General features: G+C 38.5%; 1 protein-coding gene across 1 annotated transcript in view; it reads left to right on the forward strand.

Moving 5' to 3' along the window:
* The window catches only part of notch2 (notch receptor 2), a 56,939-nt gene that overhangs the window by 20,572 nt on the left and 14,395 nt on the right, over positions 1–21,972 (forward strand). Inside the window, exons 2-19 of the mRNA XM_037698171.1 lie at positions 890–971; positions 13,499–13,773; positions 14,237–14,444; positions 14,573–14,706; positions 15,152–15,274; positions 15,913–16,146; positions 16,712–16,867; positions 16,959–17,144; positions 17,451–17,564; positions 17,678–17,791; positions 17,884–18,117; positions 19,267–19,377; positions 19,498–19,690; positions 20,363–20,508; positions 20,766–20,879; positions 21,024–21,143; positions 21,226–21,378; positions 21,630–21,858. Of these exons, the coding sequence (XP_037554099.1) occupies positions 890–971; positions 13,499–13,773; positions 14,237–14,444; positions 14,573–14,706; positions 15,152–15,274; positions 15,913–16,146; positions 16,712–16,867; positions 16,959–17,144; positions 17,451–17,564; positions 17,678–17,791; positions 17,884–18,117; positions 19,267–19,377; positions 19,498–19,690; positions 20,363–20,508; positions 20,766–20,879; positions 21,024–21,143; positions 21,226–21,378; positions 21,630–21,858 (2,926 nt within the window). The remainder of the gene's footprint in view (positions 1–889; positions 972–13,498; positions 13,774–14,236; positions 14,445–14,572; positions 14,707–15,151; positions 15,275–15,912; positions 16,147–16,711; positions 16,868–16,958; positions 17,145–17,450; positions 17,565–17,677; positions 17,792–17,883; positions 18,118–19,266; positions 19,378–19,497; positions 19,691–20,362; positions 20,509–20,765; positions 20,880–21,023; positions 21,144–21,225; positions 21,379–21,629; positions 21,859–21,972) is intronic.

Below are 21,972 nucleotides of genomic sequence, written 5' to 3' on the forward strand. Positions count from 1 at the left end.
ATATATATATATATATATATATATATATATATATATATATATATATACTAAAATAAACTACTACTTTTATACTTCATGGGTTTTTCACTTAAAGCGGGTCTTTAGGGTACTGATCTCCCACGATAAATGAGGGACTACTGTATTACCACCTCTGACAGATTTTCAGTGGTAAACCCTGACATGATTTCTGCAATGCCAACCTAAAATTTCTTCTGTAATGAAACATTACAAGCCAAGCCAAATCTAGCCACCGAATAGAAACATTTTAATGTTTTATAGAGGCAATGCCGTACATGTATATAAGCTTGCTATGTGTATGTAACATATCTATGATATGCATTAATGTTTTCATGTTATATGAAAATATCATATTTGGTAATTGTTGTTGAAACATTGTCTGCAGAGTGGAGAATTGAGTCATATTCAGAACATAAAAATATGTTTGCATAAATAAGAAAATGGATCATAAAACTGCTGCTGTTCTTTGTGATTTCATAGAGTGGTGATTATTGTAATAGCATTTTATTTGCAGGACAACTAAAGACAAATATTGTTGAATTTAGCTGTGGATTTTTTCGATAGCTTCTATTTAGCAATGACATTGTTATATAAGCTGCTGAGCTTGGTGGTCAGTGTCTCAGCCTTGTAATCCTGAGGCTGTTGGGTTTGAGTCCAGGTTGCGTCAAGAAGGGCATCCAACGTAAAACACTTGCCAAATCTTCTGTATGAGTTTGCTCACTGTGGCAACGCCTGCAGAAGGAAGCAGCTAAAAAATAATGACATAAGTATTGAAAATTATAACAAATTGTCAATACTTCAAGTAATGCTTTAAAATTTAATTATTGCAAGTGCTGTTCTAGCTTTCTAACTTGACTCTTGTTTTTTCCAGCTCTGCAGTGTGTGGATGATAAAGCACCTTGTGTGAACAATGCTACATGTCTGACCTTTAACAATGGCACCGAATACTGCAGGTAAGATCCGCATGAAAGTTTCCGACCAAACAACGACTTTTCATACTTTGTATTATAAATGTAAGGACAGAAATAGAGACACACTTTTGATGGTTGATTATAAGTCAGAACAAAAAATGTTTTTCTTTTTAATCAATGCCAGTCTCTTCATGGGATCATGGGGTTTTGTTTAGTCATAAAGAGAACAAAAGAACACTTTGTCTGACAAACCAGACACATTTGAGGAATGAAACCAATATGTGTATCTTCTTTCTAGTGTTTTATTTCACAAATCTGTTTGCTGTTTACTTTTTTCTTGCTGCAAAATATTACAGGATTTGCATACTTTACTGATCACTTATTTGTCACTGGTCACAACGTTATGAAAGCACCTTTAGTACATGAGAAAGTCATATTTACTTTACCCAAAAAAAAAAATCAGCATTGACTCATTAATATGGCAGCACGGTGGTGCAACTGGTAGAGCTGCTGCCTCTCAGCGAGCAGGTCCCCGGCTCAAATCCCAGTTCGGAGGCCTTTCTGGGTGGAGTTTGCATGTTCACTCCGTGCATTCGTGGTTTTTCTCCTGGTTCTCCGGTTTCCTCCCACAGACCAAAAACATGCATGTCAGGCTGATTGGTAACTCTAAATTGTCTCTAGGTGTGAGTGGGAGAGTGAATGGTTGTTTGTCTCGTTTGTTTCTATGTGGCCCTGTGATGGACTTGCGACCCATCCAGGGTGTACCCCGCCCCTTGCACAGTGATTGCTGGACATGGGCACCGGCGAGAACCCCGTGACCCAAAATAGAAGAAGCAGGTAAAAGATAATGGATGGATGGATGGATGACTCATTACTAAAAATATTAGTCTAGACATGTGTTATTTGGAACAGACTAAGTTGTGTCAACTAAGAGCTTAAAATAACTTGTCTTTCTTCCTTTATACTTTAGGAAAGGGGCCTAACATAAAGGAGTGTGCAGTGACTTCCACTTTCTAACAACTTAGCCTAGTGAAAGTCTGAGCTCTGTTTTTAATTGCACTCCCAAGTCACATTCCCAACAGAAATGTATTATAGTTGGTTCATGAACCTGATCGTGTTTCATCAGATGTGATGAGAATGGTGCAATGTGTCTGTTCCCAGAGTTTTTGGAATTTCAACACTTGGCTGCTGCTGTAAAAAGTGAAGATAAAACTGTGTATTCTTAATCAGTATTTAACATTTTCTCTGACTTATTGAAGGTCAAGTGGACGTTTTGCTGCAGGTGCAACTATGCTTGTTGTTACAGTTCAAGTGTAAAATATTACATCTTTACTTAGGCAACCTAAGTCAACCAGACTCATGTTTTTATGATAAAAAAAAAATTCTTGAGCAGATTTTTCTCATTACGCGTAAACACTATGATTGTTACAGAGAGGTCAAGCTGTCGTAGGTGGGATGCAGTCTGATAATATCTATACATCTTGATAAAACAAACAAACAAAAAATCTACAATGGTTAGGATTATGATGTAATGGCATCTACATTTGTCTGCGCTTGTACAGGACATATTTCTCAAAAAAGTAATTTACCAAGTAAAAAAAAATCCTCAACAAACCCATGCATTTTGTATACATGTAGAGGCACAAAGTTAAAGACTAAAAAGTACTTTAGAGCCAGTGTTTATTAGCACAAGTCTCTGAGACAATATTCAGACGAGTTGAACTCTCAGAAGTATTGACCACATCCTTCTTGGCTTTACTTTCGTAATATTAAAGAAAAAGGGGAAAGCCAGAGAGATCTATGGATGCAGTTAAAGAGGACATGGAGGTAGTTGGAGAGAGGACAGACTGAGATGGTGAAGGATGAATTGCTGTGGCGACCCCTGAAAATGTGAATTATGTATGTGAATGTTTCTGTTCAGTGACCTGAGACAACTTCTGTTGTGAATTGGTGTTTTATAAATAAACTGAATTGAATTGAATTGAAAAAGGAATAGATTAAATAAGAAGAATTTCATTGTTTCATGATTTTTTTAATGGCATTCTTCAGTTATGCTTTGAAAATTTTGAAGAGATAAGATTTTTCTTTGTGAAAATGTATAAATAGTTTTGGTATTTGTCTTTTCTACTATCTTGAGTTTTTTAAGTGACACCAAATTGAATAGGTGAAGCTGTTTGTTGCCCAGAGAGCATCTAGAGTTGAGCTCCTTGGAACAGAAGAGTCAGCTGGCAAGCTCACTGTTAAACTGATTGAATAGAGGTTTTTTCTGCTGTTTACTAAACATCTGTGCCATTGTAAACATTCTGTATGTGCACACACATGGCTCTGTTCAGTCTAGTTTCATCTGAACTGGATTTTTGCTCAAAAGATGTACAGTGCAAAAACCTAATTACAAGTTCATCAGTCTCTATAGTTTATCAGTGGCAGATAAACAGTCACTGTGGCCTTTAGACATTAACCAGCCAAATTTATGTCACGTGGGGCTTACTTAAGGTCAGACAAAGTAACTGGTTTAAAATAATTTGTTTATTCAAAAAAAAAAAAGAAGAAGAACATTTTCATGAATATTTTTTAAGATTAAACAGCACTAACACTGAAAAATTAAGTATCCTCCAATTTTTGCATCTGTTCTCAAAAAGGCTGATTTAAAAAAAAAGAAATACAAAAATATTTTTTTAATCATCTTTTGGATAAGTTATGGTGAGACATTTAATTCTAGAAGAGTAATTAGAATTAGGCTGTTTGTAATACTGTGTTTGTACTGTATTATTTAAGTCATTTATTTAAATAAAACACTGCAATTATATCACAGAAAAATACTTATTGCTCCCCCATGTCTAGAGATCACATTGTCTGTGAACTTTCTGGTTTGTTTAAGTTCAGGTGTCTCATTTTGTTCATGGATATTTTTATAGTGAAAGAGAGCATGGGATAAGTCATTGGCTGCTTTGTAGGGCAGGGTGCAGTAAAGCCGTCTAACCGGTGACACTACAAACCATCAGCTTTGGGTGTGTGAAGAAGTGTCTCTGAAAATTTGTAAATGTCAGCTTGCATGGTGTTTTTTTCTGATCTGCGTCCCGGCCGACGGACTTCATGTATCAACAGAACAGAAATTTTGACCTTGATATGTAAGCCATGGAGAATTCCTGATGCTCACACAGTTTTTTGACTCACTGTCCAGTTAATTTTTCTGGCAGTCAAAGCAAACATAATAGTTCACACACTAAACTCTTTGTTTTCTGTTGGCCTTTGGTGCAAAGTGATTACCTCCACCTTCCTCTCAATGCCTCTCCCTTCCTCTCTGTTTTAAACATCTATTTTGCCTTCAAGTTTTTTTTTTTCCACTTTGTTGTGTGGATATGCTGCTTGTTTGATCTGACAGGTAGAATTAACCTGCAGGGCAGACAGAGGAAGAGAAAGGGCCAAAACAAAAGAGGATGTCTCTTTTCATGTAATTTGAGGAGGAATACCTCGGAGCGCAACTCCTTACGAATGATGAGAGAGAGAGCAGTGACGAGGGGGAAGGGAGATGAGGTTGAAGCAGGGAGAGGAGTGTAATTTCCTTACTGCTACACCTCCCTCATGAAACTGTCACTCACCCATCCATACTTCAGTCCCTCCCTCTGCTTCAAGGATTTAAATGCCTCTGGACACAACTCACTTGGCCTGCTATTCTTTACCCATCAATACTATTCCTTCATTTCACATCATCTCATTGCAACCTAATCTCCCTCACAAATCACTTGATTTTTTTATTAAGTCATTGTGCTACATTACAGAAACATTTTGTGTAACTTATTGTGCACATTTCATACTCAAAGGCACACAGCCGATAAAGACAGAAAAAGACAAAGAAGAGAAATGATAAGTATTGTTTAAAGTCTAGTCACTACACACATTTTTATTAATCCGTTTCACTCCCTGTATTTGGCACACATAGGTTTGAAGTGAGTTGAGGATACGTTCTAAACACAAGTCAACACAACTGAAAGAGGAGATTGTAACCCTAAACTGTGATTTCTCAATCTTTCTGTACAAAGATTTATCTCCTTCCCACAGTGCCGCAACAGCAGTGTAGATGTGGTTGAGACTGGAACCACGGTGATAAGAGTTTCTTTGTATATGTGTTTGTCTTTGTACCATTCTGTATTTTATCTGGAGGTCAGGGGCACCTGGAGCCTGAAGCTAATTCACATGCTGGCACATGAAATCTGGCTCTCACTTAGCATATAAATTCAATATTTGGATAATCAGGTTCTAGCTCTGGTTGACTCATGCTTTGTGTGAGATTTTCTGTTTATGAGAACTAGCACTGAACCCCAACTTCATCTTAATTAGCTAATTTTTGCGCAGTACTGTTGGTTGGAGACCTTAGAGAAATTTGTATTCCTCAGAAAAGGGACGACTTTCATAGCTCAGGGGAATGTAGCAACCAGACCGTAAACCTGCACACAGTAGGGTGACAAGTCGCTCTCTGTCACACATGAATGTGACACTATGGGCTCAGAAATATCTCTGCTTTGTCATAAGATCACACACGTGCATTGTTATATTGAAAACCCGAAAGGATTCAACCAGTGTGAATTTTGATTTATTTTAATTTTAGTAAAAGTCATAACAAAGCTACTGTTAGATGATTTTAACTGACTTTAAGGTGTTGTGGCGCAGAGATTAGAGAAGGTGGGCCTGCTATTGGAAGATCACTGGTTCAACTCCTGGTACCGACAAAATGTGGGTGGAATTGGTGAAGCACTCATACCTGCCTTCACCCTCATTTGCCCACTCTGCGCCCTTGAGCAAGGCCCTTAACCCCCAAACTGCTCCCCCAGGCACCCTAGATGGCAGTTCTCTGCTCCACACAAAGGACTATGGTAGGGATGTGTGATATGGCATAAAATTCACATCACAATATGTATTGCGAAGGGTGGTGATAACAATATATATCACAATATGTTTTTGATATAAGACTTGCAATAGGAATGAAAAAAAGCATAGGGTGTCGTTTTGCCATCATTTATTTTGAAAACTGCTATACCACAAAATAATCTCAGTTAAGGAAATTCCACTACTAGGTCCAGAGAGTTTTTAAATAATAAACAAATCTAGTATTAGGCTTCTTTCTTGTAGTGCAAAACAGTGCAAAATATATCAAATGTACTTATAGCCACATGTTTTAAACAAAAGAATATGTTAACTCTTAACAGTTTCCAGTATTCTCCCTTAAGAAATGAACAGCAACAGAGCAGCAAGTGAACACTGAAACACTTCACCCTCCAACCCTCTAGTGGGCGTCTCCTTCCACTTCAAGGAGAGCTGACACAAAATGGCGACCAGTTTCCTCTGTGGCTTTGACCAGAGGGTCTCGCAATAAAATCACACAACACAGCGTTCTTTTCACAGATGGGGGGGGGGGAACTTTCAACGGAACACAGCGTTTTGCGCATGCGTCCGAATACGGCAACACTAGGGTAAGCTGCCCATAGTTAGCTTGTAGCTTTGCTACTTAGCTCTCGAAGAAGAGACTTTAACACCACTTACGCACAGTTTTCAACAACAACAAAAAAAAGTTACAATTAAATCTGACAACCCTGATTTTACACTTTAACATCACCTACACACAGTTTTCAACTTAAAAAAGTAATGATTAAACTGACAACTCTGATTTTACATCGGACACAGCATTACAGCGGTTAGCCGGAAGAAGACAGATCTCTATCGTAGGCTAAATGTCTATAGTTTCTACAGTGTACAGTATATATCGCGCATTCCTAGACTATGGTAGCTCAGTGGTCTGTGGCTGTATCAGGAAGGACATTGTAAAATAAAAATAATTGTAAAAATAATTGCCACGTCTTCATGCGAGTTAGTTCACTCTGGTGACCCCTGAAGAAGGGAGTGGCCAAAAGAAGAAAAAGATGATTTTAACTGAATTTAGTTTTGCACTTAATGCGCAAAGAATATTTTGTGTTTTTTTTTTTTTTTTGGTTAAATAGGGTGTTTTCAATAACCTAAAGCAAGCAGTGTCTTATCTAAAGTAAGCTTTCGCCAGAGCACTTTCTGTGGAGACTCATCAAAGATTTGACAGAGAAACCAAAATGAAAGTTCAGAATGAATGAACAGAAAGAGCTAGTTTTGTCCCATCCAAAGCCCTTCCATGCTGTAGTTTTCCAATACAGCTGCAAAGATAATCCTTTTTAAACTGCCTTTGGGTGTTCACACCCAAACCATTGTAACAAATCAAGTCCCTCAACAATGTGTATGTAACACTCGTGACTGATATCATGAAATTGCAGAATGACTGCAGCATAGTTTGAATCATCAACGAATATTAAAACTAGACACAAGATACGAAGTTGAAGCAACAAAGAATGAATGTCTCCCTAAAACTTGGCTGCAGTACAACTTTTTAGATGAATGGGTGCTTTCCTAACTAAACATACACTTAAAATCATTTTTAGATTCCATTCATTTGTCCTTACGTTACACTGTGATTGAAAGCTTGTTAGTGAGTTGATAGAGGTTGTAGGCAGGAACCATATCAGTGGTACAGCTCCACATCTTTTGTGTCTCCAAAAATACAATAAAACAATGCCCCAAAATAATGAATATCTTGACTTCAATTTTGAACAATAGAAGTTAATGAAATCACTTTGTTCAGCTTTATTTATTTGGATGATTAGAGCAGAGCACTGCCTACAACACAATCCATTTTACACATACATGCCAGCTGAACTCCATGACTACCTGCATTGCCAGTGCAGGCATTCACAAGCTGTGGGTCAGCTTCATCTTATTGTGCCTTGGCCATTTTACACATGATACCAATGTAGAAAGAAGCTAATAAATCCCAGCTTGAAAGCGTTGAGCAAAAAGGACTTAAAACAACTCAAACTTGGACAAAAATCATAACTATTCAAGTAATAATGTCGTTTTAAAGATTTTACACAGCATAATTTTTGTATCAGACTAATATTTACTATCCATATTGCACTAAATACTTATGAAACATATGCTGACAAAACAGACTGTGTGACGCTGATGTAGGCTGCATAACAAGCACACATCATGGCTCTGCTCTGAGCATGGGTTAGCTAAGTTACGCCATCACAAATCCACCATCCACATCTTTAGATATAGAAACCTCTGATGTTGAGTACTGCAAGGAAGACAAAAACAGCTCATAAAGACTTCACGCAACACTCCTTCTAAAACATCTTCAAGAACACCAATAAAATATATATATATTTTTTTTTGTCACTGTTTTTTCTTGTGGAAAGTTCAAAGCGGCCTTGAAATACAAGACATTATAAATACCATATATTGTTTGTTTTTTTTAGCTGTAATGCAATTTTTGGGTAAATGATCAACTTAGGATAAATTCAAATCAAGACTTCATCAAGCATAAAGAGAACAAATATAAAACTACTGTATTATTTTTGGGAATGTGTTTCCAAATTAGTCAGTGGTGTATTATGCATGGTACAAACCTAGAGATGGAACTTTTATGGACTGACAGACCTATTGTTGGAGATTTCACTTAAAACAGCCACAGGAACAGGATAATGACAGAGCAACATAGAGAAACAGACAGAAGGAGCATTTTGAGGCTGAATGGATCTTGTGCTGCGTACCACAGCAGCTCAGATGAGTCTTTTTGAATTTAGCTTCTAAACATGGCCTGTGATTTTACCACTTGATGCTAGTGTGGACTCCACCCTGCTCTGCACTCTTTTCTGACTTTTTTCGGTCAACACTGATGATTTCAGTCCGACTGCCTGGCTTCCTTCTCTTTCTGCTATGTCTCGCTCTCTCATTACTTTTTTTGGCTTTAACTTCCACCACAATGCACCCTTGTCACTTGATCTTCTTTTCCTCATTTACTCAGTTTAACACTTTTTTTGTGCCTAAATCCATGGTGTTATTTTTGCTCCCTCCTAATTTGACTTAAAAAAAGGGAAATTATAGAGATAAAATAGTATGTCACTAAATTATAATTGAACTTGATCTTGTAAGTGAATGTGCATTTTATTTTTCCATTTTATTGTGCATTAATGCTTTAATTGCATATAAAATTGTGTTTTATGCTGCAGCCACTCAAGTTTAGACCTTTTGCACTGCTGAAGCGTGTTATTGCAAGGAAATTTAATGTAATTTTGTACATTTATTGTGTCAAGTTGGTGCTGGAAATTAATGATTTCTGACAACCCTCAACTGCAGTTCAGTTGTGTAAATATAACTTTTCTTAATTATGTGTTTTATATAATTGTGCAAATGGCAGCTTTCATGCATGCAAACAGCATTAAGGCCACTTGTGCTCTGGCAAAGTCAGGGAATAATCCAGGGGTTGAAAAGTGAGCTGGTTTATGCTCCCCTTCTTGTTTACACTATGGCTGCAGGGGTAGAGCATGATAGCAGCTGTACTAGGAGGAAATGGTTGTATTGTAGTTGAAGATGATGTAGAGAGAAAAACTTACCACAAAAATAAGTTGAATCGAATTTTCGCAAATCTTGGGACAGAGAAATTAAGACTAAAGGAGCTTGGAGACAAAAGACAAGCTATTTTTAATCAACGCAGTCCCTACTCACTGAAACCCCCCACATCAAGCTTGGATAGGCATAGGTCATTGTGAGGTAGAGGAGGTGGATGAAGAAAATGAAAGAGTATAGAGAGAGTGAGGAGGGGGTGTGCATGAGATGGGGGTGCTAATCTGAACCAGCTGTGGAAACTCGACACCTCAAGAGTGGGTTAGAAACGAGAGGTGGAGGAGTGAGAAAGTAAAGGAAAAACAGAGGCCGCAGGAAACAGCACACAGTAAAAGAACGATGGGGAAAAGAGGAGGGAAAAAAGTCCTCATGGAGCGAAACAAAGAAACCCATAGATGAATCTGGCAGCTAAATCCTCTGCTGTGTTCATAAAAGTATAGCGCTGACTGTACGTAAAGGTTTCTCTGCATGAATTTGTGTGCAACTTTTGCCTTTGGTGTTGTGCACTTGGAAATTTGTCAGAAGAATCACTCTGGTGCCTGTGTTGTTTTTAGTCACAGATTAGTGTGCCGGTGTATTTGGTTAGAGCTTCCTCTGTGAGACACCACTCCTTGACAATAATGTGAATCATGCACAGCCTTGTCTTTTGCCTCAGGCTGCAGTGATACAGCCAAGGGCTAATAATGAGCTCTCTATCTGGCACTGAAACCTGAAGGACAGGGTATCGCTTCCTGACGCCACTACATTTGGTTCTGTCAACACTGGTTAGATAGCGGCGATTGAGTTTAATAGAGCATGCTATGCATCTTTTCTGTCAACGCTCTCAAATATTCGCTAAATCCCTGGGAAGCAAATAATTTCTCACAGGTGGTGTTTGGTTCAAAGAGACCCTAACAACAGGTGTTATAGAAATTAAGAAACTTTGTGTCCATGTGAAAACAGTGATAATTAACATGTAAACACATGAACTTAAAAAAAAAAAAAAAAAAGTAAGCGTTACAGCATCTAAGTTAGTTTTGAATTTCTCAACTTTGAAGATTTGGCTTGTGTTTCCCGTATTTTTGCTGTGAAAGGTGTAGAAAGTTCCTTGTGAAACATAAACCTTGCATTAACCTGGACACGGTAGTCTTTGTGTGACAGCCTGCTAATGTGATATATGTTGCAGAGAGAGTAAAAGACCATGTGATTACTCTGGGATGAAAGGGGAGGTTCAGGCTGCCCGAGAGAAAAAAGAGCCGACTTAATTACCGGGACGACCGTTTTGTTGTGCTATCGTGTCCAAGCTGTGTTTGTGTTTGCAGCGGGCAGTCCGAGTGGGCAGGACTGTCCTTTTGTTTGTGTGTTTTTGTATGGGCGTGTGTGTTGGGATTTGTAGGGAGTTGCACTGCAGACGTGCTGCAGGGACAGAGCCCGTCTTCTGTTAGAAGATTGCATGTCACACATTCATCATTTTGTTTGTCTGTTTACTGACTTCATCACTTTGTTTATGTAAGTTTGATTTTTTTTAAAACAAAAAAAAGTATAAATACAGCTGCTGAGACTCAAAAATAGATTTGTAAATGACAAATTCTAAATTATAGTATTGTAGTATTGTGGTATGATAAAAAAAGTCACAAATAATATTAATTTTATTTTACCATATTTCTAAAAAATAAATAAATACATGAAAAAGCTTGATGGCCATCATTTAACGTCATAGCTCAGGAACAAAAGGAAAAGGAGTGAACGTAATTCAGAATGTATTAATTGCTAAATTTAGGACCACTAATTTATGTACCTGTATCAAAGACTTTACAATGACAATATTAAAATACACAATAAAACAACAATATTAGAGTAGACAGAGTTGAATGTTTGCAGCAACTTGGCTAACTGTCCGAAGCTAGCATACAGTAAAACTTAGATTTTGCTATTTTAGTTTTTAAGAATGTATCTTTGTCATACAGCTGCAGAGGATTTCAGCTATTCTAATCTTTACACCCATTCTGAATAAAACAAAACAATACAACTAATTAGCATTTTGCTTAATGTGTTTATTCTGGATCTGTCCAACTTATACAAAGCATTTTTGGAGCAGTTGCATCAGAGTTTGAATTTGCTGTCAGAAGTTTTTGTTGCCTTGTTTTTGAGAAAATATTTGGTGATTCACACATACCAGGCAGACTTTTTTTTTTTTTTTTCAAAATATGTTCAATCAGGGGGACTTGGTTGGACATGATTCATGACTCCTCTTCTTTCCCATGCACTTACAACCTAATACTTTCAAGCTGCTTCGGGGCGGAGTGGCCTGTTATAAATATAAGTAAGTGTGAGAAGGAACTCAAACAATTCTCATCTGCTTAGTTTAACTTAAATGTTGCAGCACTGCTTTATGTTTTAACCTGCTACAGACCAGCTTATTAGGGAATTATTTACATTTTTATTTTAGATTCTTTGAAAATAAAGCAATAATGATGTGCCAGAGTATGTGTGTTAGTTACTGTGGGGTGTATCTCTGCTTCCTATTGTGTTACTTGAGCTCCTCTAGGGAGGGAGGTTTAGAGGCCTCCGAAAGAGGCAGCAGGCCGCTCTGTCGCCCACAGTCCCCAGACAGCATGTCTGCCATGTGCCACAGAGAGACACACAAAGTGCATGTATCAAATATTACCCATGCATAGAAATGTGCCTTTCTAAAGACATTTTGACGATGTGATAAAAAACCAACTCTGACCAAACACTCACACATGGAGAAGTGATGAGTGAAAGTAGGAGGGACTGTAAAAAAACAGAGGAATAGAAAGTCACAAAGGGAACATTGTCCCTTATAAGATCCCTGGTGCACACATTGTGCAATGATATAAATTTTGACCCGCTGTCTCCACGTGACTCAATCTCTTTACTGAAATACAGAAATTGAAAGAATAGAGGTGATGAATAAGCAGAGGAAACGTATGCACACAGAATTAGTGAACCATATGTTATTAATAAAACATTAAGTGGGGAATTTCCCCACCAAACTCATGTTTTACATGTCAAGATGCCTAATGTTTGTAGAGGTATTATAGGTGTTTTTCATTAGTTTTTAGTTTCTGCCTGGCACAACTCAACAACTTTTAGATAACATTACTTCACATCCTTCTGCTTTTCAGCTTCTGCTTGTCACCATGACCCCAGTTTGACCCGTCAACAGAGCTCCTGCTTTTTCTCTTAAGAGGATTCACGGGGCAACAGCTCTGGGTTCACAGCACTTCCTTTTGTCATTGAGGCGTTTTTTGGGTCTATTTCTGTTTGATCCTTCTACCAGTGTCATTCATTGTCAAGTTTATTTACATGGCACATAAAAACAAGAAACGCTGACCAAAGTACTTTACAATTTAGTCAAATTAAAATGAAAACAATAAAAACAAAATACATCTTGTGACACTAAGGAAACACAAGAAAGTTAAGATTAAAATACAACACACAACAACAAGAAAAGTCAATCTAATTGGTTCTCAAACTCCGTTTGGACACCAGGGAAAATATTGTGTCAAAGCAGCATGTTTCATTATAAAAATATTCCCAGTTCTGTTTAAACAACCTGCTGTTTTGTGTAGGTGTGGCCTTGAGATCTATTACTATAGACAACATTGCATCAGCTTTACAGTACAGGCTCTAAATTAACAAAATTCAATACACATTTAATCTTCAAGACAACCATCCCTTTCTCTTTAAGTACAACCACACATTTTGTTAATGTAATTTTGTCCTACAGAAATGTGGTTCCCCTCACGCTGTTCTTTAGGTCACTTTATAGTAGCAAAGATACTCCTTAGACTGTTGTGTGTACTTGTGCTGGTTCATCAGTTTTTATGTGTGTTTAGCACAAAATCTTTTTGCAGTTGCTACTCTCAGCCCTCAGTGGTTGTCTGATGTGGTGCGTTGCATCCACCTAAGTGAAACTTGCTCTTTTGTTTAGTCTGTTTGCATCTCTTTAAACCTCATACTTGTCTCCTTGTTCATTTCGTTTTTTCTGTTGTATTGTCTGCGTTAAGGTCTGGTTAGGTATAAATTTTTACTGGTTTGGTCTGTTTGATGACTGATTTTTCAAGTTTTTATGTGCACAGGTGCGCTCCAGGCTTTTTGGGCGAATACTGCCAACATAAAGACCCTTGTCAGCCCGGTTACTGCCTAAATGGAGGGAAGTGCTTTGTGTCTATGTCAGCTGGTGTACCTCTACCTGGTAGTGCTACCTGCACCTGCCCTCTTGGCTACACTGGACAACATTGTCAAACCCCCCTGAACTCCACATGTTACCCAAACAACCCCTGCGCCAACAAAGGTGTCTGCACGCTCCTGTCCCTCGACAAGTACAGGTGTGAGTGCACCAGGGGATGGACAGGTGAGATATTATTTTGTAGTAGCTTTTAATAATCACTTTATAACTCATGATGCATTTGATTCAAGGATTCAAGGTTCTTTATTGTCATTTGCATCACATGTGGTACATGAGCTGGAACAAAATTGTTGTGTACACAGGGTCCCAGTTACATCCAACAAAAGTATAAATTGTAAAAGAAAAACAGTAATAAGATCTAAGATATGAACTAAGAAAACTTGACTCATCTTAAATGCAAATGCATTAAACACTTCTGTAATCCAGGATGTCTCTGTGATTGTTTGCAAATACAAAGTATTTTATTTAAACTTTTGCATATTAAATCATGCAATTCTAAGACACAAAAACAAGAACTACAGGAAATAAGTTCCCTGTCTTTGACATTTAAATAATAGAATTGAAACATTGTCATTTTCCCTTAAATGTCACAGTTTTGTTTGAGTTTTTTTCTCTTTTTCATTTCCAGGTCCACGCTGTGAGTTTGAGGACACTTGTCTCTCCAGTCCCTGTGCCAATGGAGGAAGGTGCAGCTCTCAGCCTGGTGGTAGCTACACCTGTTTCTGTTCTCCTGGCTACAAAGGTCCTCGCTGCCTTAATGACACAGATGAATGTGCAGACACACCCTCCCCATGTCAGAATGAAGGCGTGTGTGTTAACACCCCTGGCTCCTACAGGTGCGTATATATGGATCAAATGTGAACAACATTGCTGCTTTACATATTTTTTTAAAGACTAATGGCAGATGTTTTCTGTGAGGACCAAAAGAGTTAATTTAATGACATGGTCTCTACTTTTGCTACAGGTGCACCTGTAAACCAGGGTTTACGGGTAAACATTGTGAAAGCTCATACATCCCTTGCTCACCTTCGCCGTGTCTAAACGGAGGCACCTGCCACCAGAGCTCTGAAACCACCTACTCATGCCACTGTCTTCCAGGTAGGAAGATTTAATGCAGCAATGAACTGGCTTCAACTCGAATACTAAAAACTTTATTACAGTATTTACACGTTAAAAAGTGAACCTGCCACCACTCAACCCATTAAGCTGTAGACATAGGGGAAGGAAGTAAACTAAATACAAAAATAGTGAGTATCTTGCTGGTATTTATGTATAAATGAAAGTAGCTTTTGAGGTTTTGAATTGTAGCATTACAGTGTTTGAGGTGCAAACAGTTTAAAATTGCTAGCTGAGCTGTATTAAACACATCAGTCTGCTACAGGTAGACACAAGACACACAGACAGCTGTTGTTTATATTGTAGCAGGATACGTCCTAATACTATATTTTTAAGCAAATGCACAATATTATCCATCTTCCCCAATGTAAACATGATTAATCCAATAAAAACAATAAAATTCTGTTTCTCCTTTTGTCAATGCTAGGCTTCAATGGAACTAACTGTGAGAACAACATTGATGACTGTCCTGGTCATCACTGTGCTAATGGAGGAACCTGCATAGATGGAGTTAATACCTACAACTGTCAGTGTCCTCCTGAGTGGACCGGTGAGTGAAGTCTGCTTGTGATTTTGTCTTGGTCTGTATTAATTTGACCCTGGCACAGCTTGTGAAGCATCATTGTCACGTGTCATGGCTTTTTACTGCAGTTGAAAAACACTAGTCAAAAGTTATCCTGAAGTATGTTTAAACAGAGCATTACAGTGTTTTATTTTGGAATAATTGTCTTTTATTTATTTGCATGGCTCAACTGTACAAACAACATACAACGGTAGCATTTTTTTTTGCATGCACTGATATTCCATATACTCTTGCAACTTTTTCTTTGCACCTCTGAAGCTCATACTTCACATAAGGTGTGTCTCTTCTTTTGTTTACAAAGTAAACATGCATAAATTACCGGTAGCTTTCTTACGCCTCTTTTAGTTTGTGCAGTACTAATTCACCTGCTGGAAACACAACCAGCATGATGCTGAAAATATGTTTTTAAACTTGCTCACTTGTAAAATATTATACTTTTTAACACTATTTTCTATTTTTGCCAAAGGATCCTTTAATATGTTAAAAAGTGGGTCAGTGTTTTTCCTTTTCACCAAAACTTGGGTTACCTCACTTGATGCTGTAACCTAGTACCTAAAGCATTAGCTTAAGTCTTCCTTGTCTTCATTGTTTTCTCTCATCCTCAGGTCAGCACTGTACAGAGGATGTGGACGAGTGTCGGCTGCAGCCAAATACTTGTCAGAATGGCGGCACATGCGGCAACCAGATAGGCAGCTACGTCTGCGTTTGTGTTAATGGGTGGAGTGGACCCGACTGCTCTGAAAACATTGATGACTGTGCTACTGCCGCATGCAGCCCAGGCTCCACTTGCATTGACCGTGTCGCATCTTTTATCTGCCTCTGCCCCTTTGGGAAAACAGGTGGGCAGGCAGCTATAAGCCAAACACATGCTTTTTAACACACAATATCTATAAAAATCATAGAGATGAACTCCAAATAACAAAAATGATCTGATCAACTTTTCATTTTGGGAGGAAAAAAAACAAAACAAACAAACCTCAAACAAAATAAAAAAAGATTATTCCGTCACTTCAGTTTATGTTCACATTTTAGCTTTGTTAAAGAGTATTAAAACAACTGAGGCTAAAACTAGTTTTACCAGAAATATTGTTATTAATGGTTTATTTTTTATGTGAAGGTGGCAGCATTAAAGTCAGGTAAATAAATGCATTTCAAAATTTATTAGCATTTGAAGCCATCTGATCAGTGACTCAGTTTTTGATTTGGATCAAGCTTCGCCTTAAATTAATTTTTTTCTTAGTAACAAATTTGCATTATGTTTCTGTGCATAATCCTGCAGTGAATGTTCTTTGGGGGAGTTCAGGCATGTTTTAACGCAGTAGGATCTTTTTGTTGTTGTTAAAATAAATTTTTACTAGCTGAAGACCATATTTTTTACTAGTTTCATCATGGTGTTTTTCTCAGGTTTGTTGTGCCACAGAGATGATGCTTGTATTAGTAACCCATGTAGAGAGGGCTCACATTGTGACACCAACCCCGTCACCGGGATGTTCAACTGTAACTGTCCACCTGGATACGTAGGAAGCACCTGCAACATTGACAGAGATGAATGCAGTATTGGTGAGACAGAATCCTAAATGTTAACGTTTTTCTTCATGGCTCCTCGGCTCTGTTTTGGTCTTTTAAATGCCTTCTTACCTTTCATGATCAGGGCCCAACCCGTGTGAGCATGGTGGTCAGTGTGTGAACACCGACGGCTCCTTCACCTGTAACTGTGTCAGGGGTTATGCTGGACCTCGATGTGAACAGGATGTCAATGAATGTGCTTCAAGTCCGTGCCAGAATGATGGCACATGTCTGGATCGCATTGGGGAGTACACCTGTATTTGCATGCCTGGTAAGCACATATTTTGAAATTGTAAGTCTTTGTGTGGGTGAATGTGTTTGATTTTTACAGGAAGAAAATGATGCAATGGATAACAACTAAAAACAAATTTTATTTTTGTTAATAAAGCAGCCATAAATTTGCTAGGACTTTACGATCCTTAGGTTTATTTTTTCTAATAACACTTGAATCTTACCAGAGCAATTAAAAGCAATTAGCTCTGATGTCATGTGTGTCACATTACTTGTTTTTTATTTTATTTATGGATTTATTTTATGCCAAGCTACTTGAAATTCTCTTTCCTTTACATTCTTGTAGGATTTGAAGGAACTCACTGTGAGATAGAAGTGAATGAATGTATGAGCTCCCCCTGCCTCAATCAGGGTAAATGTGTTGACCAGGTCAGCCGTTTTGTTTGCGAGTGCCCAGCAGGTTGGTATATGTAACTTTATGTTTACCTTCTTCACAGACTGATCTGAGAAAACCTGGTTTATGGCCTTTTGTCTAAAATGTCTCATCGGTACATTCCTATGTGATGTGTTTAGGTTTCAGCGGTGAAACTTGCCAAATAGATATAGATGAGTGTTCCAGCACGCCCTGCTTAAATGGAGCCAAATGTATCGACCGACCCAATGGATATGATTGTGAATGTGCTGAAGGTGAAGAAAAATCATATCATGCATTTGAATTATTACTTTTTCTACATTGGAATACCTCCAGTATTTACCATAATGAGAAATGTCCTCCCAAGGTTTTACTGGTCGCCTCTGTGAAGAGAACATTGATGACTGCAAACCACCACCATGCCACCATGGCGTGTGTAAGGATGGCATTGCCACCTACTCCTGTGAGTGTAATCCTGGATACACAGGCTCCATCTGTAACATCCAGATTCAGGAATGCCACAGCAACCCTTGTCAGAACCGAGGTCGCTGCATTGACCGGGTTAATGCCTACCAGTGCGTCTGTCTACCAGGAACCTCAGGTAAGTGCTTGATGCCCTTTGAAGCAATTTAAAAAAAAGGCTGTGTAGTGAGATGTTTATTCCTGAAAGAAAATGTGTGTCAGAAATTATACGTACAATTGTGCTCATCTTAACTCATTATTTTTACTCATAGTGTCTTTACTTAAGAAAAAAATGAGAATTAAAACTGTGATAAGTTACCCCAAAGCACCAGTAACACAGGTGAGAGTGCCTTTAATGTAGTCCTGCTCTTTGAGGGTCACTATCCTCCATGTTTTAGATGTCTCTTTGCTCCAACACACTTGGTTTGAATCAATGGGTGAAAAACAGTTTTTTGCAGAACATAAAGAAGTAATTCAGCAATTGAATCAGGTGTGGTGGAGCAGGGAAACAAGAAAAGTGCAGGATAGTGGCCTTCGAGGACCAGGATTGGATACATCTGCTTTAATGGTAGCTGTAATTGATGTATTCCTCGAAAAAGTTGTCGGTTCTCATTCGCCTGACACAAAAAAGACAGCGTTGGTTATAGCTCCCATTTGCTTTGTGGCGTATCCCTGTTTATCCTAAGTACGTATGAATGGGATCTATAAAGTCCATATGTAAAAAGTACCCTGAGAACAGGGCCCCAAGATTTCAAGAGCTCATTTTAAGCTTTTGAAAGTGCTATAAGGTCTAGAGCTCTGACTCTGTATAGAAGTCACCAGCCTGGAAAAAGTGGAACAAACTCATGATACTGCCATCAAGCCTGTTGTGACGTCTGTCCTGTGCTCACTCGACTAAACCTGAGACCAAATCACCCTGTCAGGTTTCATGCTCCACTTCCCTTACCTTCTCCTGCTGCACCCTAATTCTTTTCCCTCTTCTTCAATTCATCTTTAACTATTGTTCTAATAATTACTGATGTATTGTGTAGCATTCCTGTGCTGAGCTAAAAGTCTCTCCCAGTTTTTGTTCTTATTTCATAACCTCTCAATTAAGTTCTTTAACGTGGAGTCCCACTCCCCCTGGTGGTGAATGAATTAAGTTTTTCATATTTTAAGATTTAATTCAGCCCTGCCTCTTTACCCACATAATTTGTTAGAAATCAACATAATATTTAAACAGTTTACAATGTGGGAAAATATTTTTGTTTGTTTTTTATGTAGCTTTATCTGTATTTTTTCTTCTTAGGTGTGAATTGTGAGATTAATGAGAACGACTGTGCCAGCAACCCTTGTGAGCATGGAGAGTGCCAGGATGGCATCAATGAGTACAAATGTTTGTGCTCCCCTGGATACGCAGGTATGTTTTTGCTCGGTACCTCAGTAGAATCAGTAATATTGAGACCAACAGATATTGAAATGTATACAAACGGTTGAGTCTTTTATAGCACTCATCAGATTTGATGTATTTTTCTAACAGGAGACAAATGTGAGGTGGACATCAACGAGTGTGATTCAAACCCATGCATGAGTGGAGGAAGGTGCCTTGACAACGTGAATGGTTTCCACTGCCTGTGTCCGCCCAGCACACACGGCCCGCTGTGCCTGTCTGGTATCGATCACTGTGCCTCTCATCCCTGTGTGCATGGAGAATGTATTGACCAGCAGCATGGGTAAGCATGACTATTGGTGGAGATGCTTATGCATGAATGTGGACTGATATACACTGGAATGATATCAGTAGTAAGAATTTTATGGTGGAGCAGTGGTTAGAGCTGTCACCTAACAGCAAGAAGGTTGCAGCATTGCCACCCCACCTGGGGTCTTACTGCGTGGACTCCAGTTTCCTCTCACAGACCAAAAATAAGCATGTTAGGCTAACTGGTAACTCTAAATTGTCCCTAGGTGTAAATGAGAGTGTAAATGGTTGTTTGTGTCATTTTTATCTATGTGTCATTGTGGTGGACTTGAGACTTGTCCAGGGTGTCCCCTGTCTCTCGCACAGTGACAGCTGGAGATAGGCACCAACTCTCTGTGACCAAGAAAGGAGAAGCAAGTAGAAAAAAATGGAGAGTTTAAACAAGTACAAACAAGCCTTTGCTCTTACGTCAACTCATTTTTCCTGTCTGTAACTCAGTCACATGTCGAGGTTTATATGTTTTCTTCAAAACTTGCACAACTTTTTAAATTGGCCACTCTAAAATGTTAAACTAGCATCAAACTTTAAATGTTTGGAAAATAATTCTTTAGGTGCACAAACTGATAGTAGAGCTCAAGAACCTGCCTTTAATAGATCCGACTAATTTTACACTTTGGATATTTGCTTTTATTTCCTTTCCATCAAGGTACCATTGTGAGTGTGAAGCTGGTTGGGTGGGACAACACTGTGAGCAAGAAAAAGATGAGTGCCAACTAAACCCATGCCTGAATGGTGGTGCCTGTGTGGACCGACACAACGGTTACACCTGTGAATGCAAACCAGGTTTCAGAGGTAAAACTGTGGCTATAAATAGATCCAACACATTATTTTTGAGCTATACTTCCATGACACCTGATCATTTTTATTCTCACTGATGAACAGAGAGTTGCTTGTTGGTCGGGCTGACTTCCATATTGCTTGTAACATAAATGTTGCATTGTACAATCTGTACTGTGATTGTTATTTATTTAAAAAAAAAACATATACCCACTGCCCCAAACATAGAGCTGGAAGATTTGACGTCTGAATAATCACTTTTCTCTTGCTAGGTGTCAACTGTGAAATAAACATAGATGAATGTGCATCTGGGCCGTGCATGAACCACGGTGTTTGTGGAGATGGGATCAATAGTTACACCTGCCATTGTAGCCCACCATTCACAGGTTAGTGATGTTACATTTCCTTCAGATCGTGTTAATACGAGCCATCCTCATCACACCAGAATGTCACGCAAGTGAAGAGATATATGTCAAAAGTTTAATTTAATAGGGAATTTATTGATTACTTAAAATTTTGTGTCAAAATAGGTAAACACTGTGAGATAGAGCAGGATCCTTGTGCCTCTCATCCATGTGAGAAGGGAGGAGTTTGTCTTCCATCTGCAGATTACACCTCTTACACCTGCCGATGTCCGGCTGGTTGGCAAGGTCAGTGTGTGAGATATTTATTATCGTATATAGCTCAGATTAATTAATTTATTTTCTAACAAAGTTAATTTATTCACAAAAGGTGCACGCTGCAATGAGGATGTAAATGAATGCATCAAGACTCCTTGCAAAAATGGTGGCCTCTGCAAGAACACTCAAGGGAGCTTCATGTGTAAATGTCAACATGGGTACAGTGGACACAACTGTCAGACAGATGTAGATGACTGCTCGCCAAGTGAGTTTGACCTAATCTTTAGTCATCTAATTTTTATTTATTAACCTATTGCTTGGCCCCTTTCCCCTGGTTCTGTGTGTTTATATGGTTTGTTATAATGTTTGATGCATGATTAGAGATTTAAAATATTCTGTCTTCCCCAAGCAGCATAGACAGATGATGAATTATAAGACTGTATGTGATCAAACAAACAAATAAATATAATCAGCAGTTATGAAACACCTCTTTTTCCCTTCTTCTACCCGTTTTAGACCCTTGCCTGAATGGAGGCTTGTGCGTGGACCGAGTGGCAAGTTTCTCCTGCGACTGTAGGCCGGGTTTCGAAGGGGTGCGCTGTGAGGCCGAGGTAGATGAGTGCGCCAGTCAACCCTGCAGGAACAGGGGAATCTGCCGAGATTACGTCAACAGCTTTGTGTGTTTGTGCCAGCCAGGCTTTAATGGAATCCAGTGTGAACACAACATCCTTGAGTGCACTGAAAGGTGAGCCACAAAACTTCTTGATTTACTGTATTCTTAACATCTTGTGCAGTTAATACTTTTAAGATACTGCTGTAAATCTTATGATTGTGTAATAAATAGTAGAATTAAATTAAC

The sequence above is a fragment of the Nematolebias whitei genome, chromosome 3 (genome assembly GCF_014905685.2).
Source record: "Nematolebias whitei isolate Nwh7 chromosome 3, NemWhi1, whole genome shotgun sequence".
NCBI classification, from domain to species: Eukaryota; Metazoa; Chordata; class Actinopteri; order Cyprinodontiformes; family Rivulidae; genus Nematolebias; species Nematolebias whitei.